General features: G+C 37.5%; 1 protein-coding gene across 1 annotated transcript; it reads right to left on the bottom strand.

Moving 5' to 3' along the window:
• Positions 1 to 1,437: 1,437 nt before the first annotated feature.
• On the bottom strand, positions 1,438 to 4,308 carry LOC111894545 (uncharacterized). The gene is made up of 8 exons (XM_023890616.1): positions 3,945 to 4,308; positions 3,359 to 3,488; positions 3,175 to 3,269; positions 2,965 to 3,090; positions 2,765 to 2,885; positions 2,591 to 2,675; positions 1,873 to 1,986; positions 1,438 to 1,779 (listed from the first exon to the last, which is right to left on the bottom strand). The coding sequence occupies exons 1-8, from the start codon at positions 4,119 to 4,121 to the stop codon at positions 1,587 to 1,589; spliced, it is 1,041 nt and encodes a 346-aa protein (XP_023746384.1). The 5' UTR covers positions 4,122 to 4,308; the 3' UTR covers positions 1,438 to 1,586.
• Between the last annotated feature and the right edge of the window lie 4,607 nt (positions 4,309 to 8,915).

Genomic DNA, 8,915 nt, shown 5'->3' with positions numbered 1-8,915 from the left:
ATGGCTTGTTTAGGTTATGCCTAATTGTTTGAGCTTTAAGAGTTGCACGATAGTATGGTTTTGAGATCAGTGGATAGAATGGCTTGATTAATTTGTGCTGGTTAGATTTTTCGTTGCCTAAATACTGGTTGCTTTGTGCTTTGTGGGACTCTTAGTGATGTGAATCAGCTACTAAGTGAATATGTTAAGTCACATGTGGCACAAGTTGAATAATCTTAAAGTGATGGATTTGACCCTATTGTGTAGCTCTCGTTTGTGTCCAACCGTTCTAGGGTTGAGTCTTTTACTCGAAGGACTATCTGATCTCTGTTGCATGTGACTATATTCATGAAGTAGCTAGTTGACATTGGTGGGAGTCTTTCAGCAGCTGAGGGCTAGGTGAGGTCGGGAACCTAGGGGAGCCTAGAAAGTGCTTTAGTGGGTTTAGTGAGTTTTGGTGTATTGGTTTGAGAAAGTGACTTAGAGGATTCATGATGATTGCCGAGGAAAGTATGGATAGATGTGGAAGGTAGTATTTGACCCGTACTACTGAAAGCACAAGATCCATACTTGAATCGGTAAGATCAAATTCTTTTTCTTTCTTTTAACAGGAAATTACATATTATCGTGTAAAATCAAATAATCCGGACTTTTTTGTTTAGTAATTTTTTTTGAAACTAAAGTGAAAGTTTTCCAAAAATATTGAGAATCACAATTTCCCTAAAAGTCTTTGAATTCCTACCACAAGAAAACTTAAAGGGTGTTTGGCATTTCATCTAAAAACTCCTTTTTAACTTATTGACTTTTTGAAAAGTTAATAAGCTAAAAAAAGTATTTGGATAATTAATAAGGACTTTTAAAATGACTTTTTGATTTAACCTTTGAAAATGAGTTTTGAAGAAGTTACAATTTGTGACTTCTTGAAATGACTTATGACTTATTAAAATAAAAAACAAGCAAAAGTCAATAAGTTAGCCAAATACTTTTTAACTTATTGACTTATTGACTTTTGCCACTAAAAATCTAATCCAAACATTTTTTTAAAAACTACTTTTCCCACATTTATAAGTCAATAAGTCATTTTGGATAAAAATCCTTTTAAACTTCATTTTTAAACTTCAGAATGAAATCCCAAACACCCTCTTAAAAAGAATTGGCTTTTTCCATCATAAAAATCATGATTTTTATGAAAATATAATTGATTTCACGATATGAACTATTGAACACCAATTCCACAGTACTAAAAAAATCTGGTATCACTGTTCAGTGATTTTGCAATGCTATATTCTTTTCGAATTCCTTCTTTCAAATAAATAGTGCATTTCGGTATAGACATTTCAAAATCGATGACCAGTTTAATAAACCATAAACTTTTGGACTATTTTTTAGGCAAATCATTAACGAAAAAAAAAAAGCTATATCTGTCTTTTCTGTCCTTTTCTCCAATAACACACGATCTGAATCAACTGATCCAACACAAAATCTCAACTTATAAAATCCTCCAGTTAAAGGTTTTCATATTACATAATAGTATATATTTTGTTCCATTATATATGAAAATCCTTATTATTCTCTGTATATGTGTTAAACTTCCCATACAAAAACATTCACCTAAACCACCATCGTTGTATGGTAGAAATTGGAGTGTTTAGAAACGGTGCATATCGATGAATAAGAGGGTTGACCGTCCTCCCTATTTTAGACCACACACTTTGATGGTAACCAGCCGTCACTGGCGCATGATACATCAGCTTCAACAGCTGCCAATACATGAATGTTTGTATGATGTTACGCTGCCACCTGTAAATATTTGCAAATAATTAATTTCAAAAAAAAAACAGATTTTATTTCACCCAAAAAAATTTAAATAAATAAATAAATATAGTTACTGACGATAGGAGAGAGATGATCAAAAGGAACCCGATTCCAATCTCGGCTTGTGAAGAGAGTATGCTGAGTGTTGTTGTGTTTGATTCCACCCACACACAAGCCTCTTCAAAATACTTCCTAAAAATAATAAATATAAATTAATTACCATATGAGAAGCAAAAGAATGTAAAAAGATTAAAGGTTAATCTCGTAAAAAAAAATTATATTTTTTGTTTTTTTTTTTCTGAAAAAAACCTTATGTTTTTTCATTTTTTCCGAAAAGACCTCAAATTTTACAATTTTTTTTTCAGAAAAAAAGGGTTAATCTCAAAAAGGATCTTATATTTTGTGTTTTTTTTCGGATTAAACCTCGAATTTATATTTTGCCTCAAAAAGAGTTTGTATTTTTTCATTTTTCACGAAAAAGCCCTCAAGTTTATATTTCTTTTTCCGAAAAAAAACCTTTAACCTTCTAAATGATTCCAAATAAACCCTCAACTTTTTTAGTTTTTCCTGAAAAAAACCCTCACATTTTACAGTTTTTTTTTTTGAAAAATATAACTAAAAGGGCAAAATCGGAAAAAATGCAAGGCCTTTTTCAGGCAAAAAAATAAATGTGAGGTTTAATCCGGAAAAAACACAAAATATAAGGTCTTTTATGAGATTAACCCAAAAATTAACTCTAAAATGATCAAACTTTTTTACCAAAAAAAAAAAAAAAAATTTGGGATCTTTTTTTTACCTGTAAAAAGACGAACGACTAAAATTACGCCTAATGAATTTTGCAGAATGTTCCAAAGCTCGACATCCAATAGGCAACAAAGCAACTAAAAAAGAAATCAACATTTATAGAATTAATAACAACTTTTCAATAGAAAATAAAATAAATAAACAAAAGGTTGTAAGATTTACTAACATGTAAGGTGAAGATTTGAAGTGACAAAAGTGAGGCAGTAAATAAAAAAGATAAAATCTTTAGTTGAAATTACTGATTGAAGCCACACTTGCACTTCCTGTAAATTCCATGCCCTAGGTTTCTACAAGATATAATAATATTACCATTAGCATCAACAAAATATTTTCTATTTTCTATTTTATATAATCAATAAAAATTACCCCATAGAGAGAGTAGAGAGAATACAAAGAAGAACATGCAGTTCCCATGAATGAAAGGCGATAAGCCCTATTTGAAAGGCTTTTAGGTATCAGTGGAAACATAGCAAGCACAGCTACAACAAACACCTACATCAACAACAATATTATATAAAACTTTAACAATGTTTTTAACATTTTTTTTCTATTCCCATATGTAACTTGCATTATTACCCATGCATTGACAGAAAACTGGATTGTTTGTCTATCCCAACGCAAAGGAGTTGAACTTGGAGGTGGTGTCCCTGTAGTTGTTCTTGTGGTTGACCCTACAATGTTTTGTTGCATTTGATTACAAATTGGTGAAAGATAAATAAAAAGGGAATGAGAGAAGAATAAAGAGGGAAACATTTACTACCTGAGCTGCGAGGTGCAGATGATGATGATGATGATGATGATGATGGTGGTGATGGTGATGATGATGTTGATGATCTTGCAGGCTGTGAGGTAGTATTTGTAGTCATTGGTTCCACAACAAAATCAGGATCCTGAACACCAAGTTGTTTATCAGAGAATGTGTTAATTGAATTTCCTCCATTAAAGCTAAATTCCATTGTTATGAGTAACAACAAAATGCAAATTCATCACCATCATCTAGGCAAGCATAAAATTACCATCAATTAAGTTTATGGACAACTGTTTTAGTCCCCTGATCTATGAACCCTAATTTGAGTAATTTCAATAAATTGAAGGAACATAGAGCTCAATAATGCTTCAACAATTCATTTCCATAACCTAAAAACTAGTAAGCAATCAAAAGCTCATAAGTAGCGAGGTAAATCGATTCTAACTCATTAGCAATTGACACACGGATAAGATCTGAAATGTCTAGCATAAGGAAATTCATCGGAGACAGTTCGAAGTAAGCAAAACCCTAAGTTTTAGAATCGAAGCTGATAATCAGATTTTGAGTGCGAAAATTAGGGAGAAGGAAGAGTACTAACGATGTATCGCTGGTAGAATTTGCGTTTAAAGTGGTTGACAACATCATCGGAGCGAGAAGCCATGTGAGGAGGGATGAGGACATTGGACCAGTAGTCAGCCCATCTAGAATCGTTATCATAGTCGTAAGCAGCTGCCGCTATCTTCTTCAACTTCTGTGGATCTCGTTCTTCTCCCATTACTGCTCGATTTGATTGCTGCTCTGAGAGGTCTTTGCCTCGCCGGTGTTTTGTTGGTAGATTCCTTGATAAGCGGTTGCGAGTAAAAATTGGTGTTGTAAGGATTGTTCATATGTTTGACTTAGACTTATGGTCCACCGTGCATAAAAATTTGTACATTTTCATGGACACTAAAGTGATCATTTGTGCTTTTAGAATCAATAAGATAATAGAGAATGGGCCTTTGGATTGTAGTGGGGCTTCTCGAGTGGACGACCCAAACCATGGATCACCTCACCATTCATCTCCTCCAACCTTCTTCCACGACAACCTTTGTGTACTTGCCACAACCACGAGATGTTTTGCATGGAAAAGAAAGAAATGAAGAAAAATCTAATTGGGGGTTGTCACATGTGGTAGTGACGAGAATCCATCATGACCACGACCACAACGATGCACTGGGATGGTGTACATAATTGTGATAGCATGTCATCGTGGCCACAGACATTTTCGTTGTGAGCATACCAAAAAGCTTTAGAATTGAAATTATTATGATCAAACATTTAGATTGGTTAACGTGGAGTCGTTAATTTCTTTTCTAAATGGTAATTATGGACAAATGTTACATTCCGATCTATATAGGTATCATGTCTTATTCTTTTCTAGATGGTAATTATGGACAAATGTTACATTTAAATCTATATAGGTATCATGTCTTAGCCAACATGGAATATTATGTTCCCACTCCTCCCACCCAAAAAAAAAGTTCAATAAGGATAGACTAAGATGTGTTAATTCAAGGAGGAGTTAGATATCGGCTATGATATCATGTTTCATGTTTGATATATGTTTGAGTCCTCGATATTCTGTAACATCCGGATTTTCAAAGGTATTATGGTGTAGGTTAATCTTGTGATTAAAGGAGAGACTCGACGAGTTAAGGGTCCAACTCGCCGAGTCGAGTCGGGTTTCTCCTGTGGATTTAATGAGTGGACTCGACGAGTCCGAGGAGGGACTCGCCGAGTAGGTGCTGGGCAGAGAAACCCTAATCTCCGGGGTTTGGGACCTATTTAAAGGCACTTATAGCCTCCTTGGCCCCTTCCCAACAATGTCTTCGTCCCTTGAGAGAAACCCTAGAGTTATTTATGAGCTAGAGAGGAAAGAGGCTTCTTGGAGGTCATTTCTTTGAGAAGAAGATCAAGGGAGTTGCAAGGGTCTCAGAGGAGAGTTGGTGGATCAGTCTCATCTTCATTTCAAGCTTCAGATATGGTACAACTCTTGCCTCCCTTGTGTTTGAGTAGATTTCCTTGGTTGTAAAGTTGGGCTTGTATCCATATTGATGGGGTTTTGGGTGCATCCAAACCCTTTTTCGAGTCAATTGTAGATCTGGACCTTGTGACGTCCAGAAATCCAAAAAGTAGGCAGCTATGAGTGAGTAACCTTGGAGCTTTGAAGTTATGGAGCTTCAATGGAGTCAAAATGGTGTATAGAGCAAAATACACCATGCATGAGCCTCAAGTTCAGACCTTTGCGTGACTTTTGGGTAGTAAGAGGTTAGATCTATGAGTTTGGGTTGCAGATCTAACCTCAAATGGCTGAATGAGAAATATGTGGGAGCCAACACGCCGAGTCCATGGGTGACTTGACGAGTCGTAGCGGGTTTGACCGAGTAGTCTTAACCCAATGTTGGCCCGCCGAGTTGGGAGTCAACTCGACGAGCTGAGTGAGTCCTAGATATAGTTCAGTTGATGCGAGGGGACTCGACGAGTCGCATGGGTGCACTCGACTAGTAGGGTTAAATGTGGATGTGTTGACTTTAGCTTGACTTCTGTTGACTTTGGGGTTTTGGTCAACATAAGTAATAAAGAGTCCTTGGAAGGGTAAAATGGTCTTTTACCCACTTTAAAGAGTTAGAAAGAGAAGGAACCGCCTTCGATTATCTGAGTCGTGAAAAAGGGTTATTATAAGAGATATTCATCCTATGTGTTAGGCGATGGCGAGTTCGAGATTCAAGTGTGAGGATAGCTGCTTTCTGCTTGCCAAATGAGTCTTCTCATTATACATTACCTAGAGTGGTAATTAGAGTTATGTGACTGAGTATTTTGTATGTTATTTATGTGATGTGATGCACTGCATTATTTCTATGTGATTTATGTTGTGTGTGTGTTCCAGAGTATACAGAGTTATGACCGAAAGGTCCACAGAGTTAGGACTAGAGGGTCCATAGAGTTATAGCCTCGAGTGGCTAATATGTGTTTTATGTGGTATCTTGGGGAACTCACTAAGCTTCGTGCTTACCGTGTTATGTGTTATGTGTTTCAGGTTCTCAGGATTGCGGGACGGCACCGGTTGATTGTACACACCAGAGAAAGAGTTATGAGGATCCTGGATTATTAATTACTAAAACCTGGAGTTATGTTTTGTGAATTGAACAAATGAGATTTTAATAAAATGTGTCATGAGGATTTATATGATTTTAAATCAAAAATTTCTCTTGAAAATTTACGTTGTTTCAAGTTGGTATCAGAGCCTTGGTTTGACGGATTCGGATGCACCTTCGGATATGTCTGAACTCAAACTGAGGAATTAAGGAAAGTTTTTTCAAAATAAATGATTTTTCTAAAACGAGCAGGAGTTTTAAGAGAAAAAGAGGAGCAGTGTGTACAATCAGCCAGAGCCCGAACAGTGATTTCCTAAAATACCCTTAACTTATGTGTTATGAGATATTATACATGCTAGAGATAGGCTAGGTATTTCATAATTTAGGACTAGAGTGGCTTGATTTGTGATGCCTTAGTCTAGGAGTTTCTGTTATCTGTGATGCGCCTTTGAGTATGTGCTGAGTAAGAGTATCCAACGGGAATCCTTGTAAAGAAGGGACTTGAGTAGAGAAGTAATCTAGGAGAGATACCTAGATGAGCATTTATGGTACCTACTGTGTCACACCCCAAAACCAAGAACGGCGGAAACGTTCTGGGGCGGAGGACGTCATGTACAATATCACAACAGTGTAAAGTAGTAAACAAGCAACAACATCATCCATTGCATTAATAGTATAATTTTAATACAAGTGTGTTCTTTCATAGAGTAAAACGACATAATGAATAATAAAAATAAAAGGAGAGTCTTGACTGCCCCGTCTTCTCAAAACCTGGTCATCGTACCTGTCTACTGGTTACCTGAGAATACAAGTTATTTTGAAAGCGTAGATCAGCATTTAAGCTGGTGAATTCATAAGTATTTTAATATCGTTGATTTGTAAAACTGTAAAGAAAAGACTTGTAAATGTTTTGTAGCACCTGGTTCTTGGTACGTATTCTTTGTAATTAACTCTTTAAATATTGAATTTTTGGTCTTGGACTCGGCGAGTTGAAGGACCAACTCACCGAGTAGAAACGGGATAAGACGCGGGGTTTAAGCCGTGGACTCGGCAATTCGGTTTCCGGAATCGGCGAGTAGACCCTGTCTGGGCAAAAACCCTAACTTGGGTGTTTGCACCCTATTTAAACGCTCTAACTTGGCCTCCTTTGTCCCTAACACTTCCAGAGAGATGTAGAGTGAAACCCTAGCCCCCATATTGTTCTTGTAAGTGATTTTGGCCTTGTGAAGGAAGTTTGGAGCTTAGAAGAAGAAGGAGGAGGTTGAAGAGTGCAAGGAGGGGAGGTAGATCTGGAATCTACACTATGAGAAGCTTCCATTCAGGTAGAAAAGTTCCTACCTTGATCACTAGTTCATTAGATCCCTTTTTTGTCCCAAATTGGTGGTTTTCAAGCCCTAAGACCTCAAACTCCATGTGTTTATGCTCTATGTTCTGAAAGGACTTCAGATCTGGACCTTATGGACATCTTAGAAGTGTAAAGTCTCTGTGGTTGAAGTGATTGAGGTCCCTCTTGAGTGCATGACCTCATAAAGAGCTTGGAATTGCCTTTTGGAGCTCATAGGGCCATGCATGCATGTAAAGTTTGCAACTTTACGTGATAAGCATGCCCTAGGAGCTTATATCTATGGTTTGGAACCGTTGCATGTCTCAGATTTGGTCTGTATGGGAGGAGAGTGGAAGGGACTCGGCGAGTTCCAAAGTGGACTCGGCGAGTTCTATGAAGATGGTCTTAGACTCGACGAGTTGGATGAACAACTCGACGAGTCCTTTGAAGATTACCTGGTACTCGAAGAGTTGTTCTTCAAACTTGGTGAGTCATATGAACTGTTACTGAGTTAAGACGGGTTTAAGTGTAGAAGGTCCAACCCTTCGTAGCTGCACGCGGAATTAGCAATTTAACGTGTAGCAATTGTCCCAGAAACCCAAATCCTCAAGATGGATGCTCTGATGAGGATTTAGAATCAAATAGGAGATCTGCTCGTGGGACTCGGCGAGTTGTTCTCAGACTTGGCGAGTCGGATCGTGAGTCGGTCCAATCGTCCCAAGTAGTGAGTTATGGGTGACTCAATGAGTGGAAGAAGGACTTGATGAGTTAGTACTGGGTTAATAGGAGAGGGACTCGGCGAGTCTGTGCCATGACTCGGCGAGTCTAGTCAACTGGAAGTTGACTTTGACCAAGGAGTTGACCTTGGACCAGGGGTAGGTCAGTCATTTGACCTAAGGGTATTTATGAGCGACTAATCTATGTTATGGATTTATAGTCGGAGGATTACCGGTGCAGCAGTCAGACGTCTAGCAAGCAGACTTTCAGCAACTAATTTTCGAGGTGAGTTTCCTTCCAGTAGGAACGGGTCTAAGGCACCAAGGTCGGCCCGTATAGACGATATGATAGTATCGGAGTGTGGGCAGAGCCCGTATCTCATGGTTGAGTTTGA

The sequence above is a fragment of the Lactuca sativa genome, chromosome 4 (genome assembly GCF_002870075.4).
Source record: "Lactuca sativa cultivar Salinas chromosome 4, Lsat_Salinas_v11, whole genome shotgun sequence".
Classification (NCBI taxonomy): Eukaryota; Viridiplantae; Streptophyta; class Magnoliopsida; order Asterales; family Asteraceae; genus Lactuca; species Lactuca sativa.
Note: the sequence above shows the minus strand (reverse complement) of the source record. Positions and strands in the feature narration are given on the sequence as shown.

Excerpts from the sequence above, each read along its gene's own strand:
- LOC111894545 (XM_023890616.1), bottom strand. The coding sequence starts at position 4,121 with ATGGGAGAAGAACGAGATCCACAGAAGTTGAAGAAGATAGCGGCAGCT. Across the intron at positions 3,091-3,174 it reads AGTTTTCTGTCAATGCATGG|GTGTTTGTTGTAGCTGTGCT; the intron begins GTAATAATGCAA and ends TTGTTGATGTAG. Across the intron at positions 2,676-2,764 it reads TTCAAATCTTCACCTTACAT|TTGCTTTGTTGCCTATTGGA; the intron begins GTTAGTAAATCT and ends TTTCTTTTTTAG.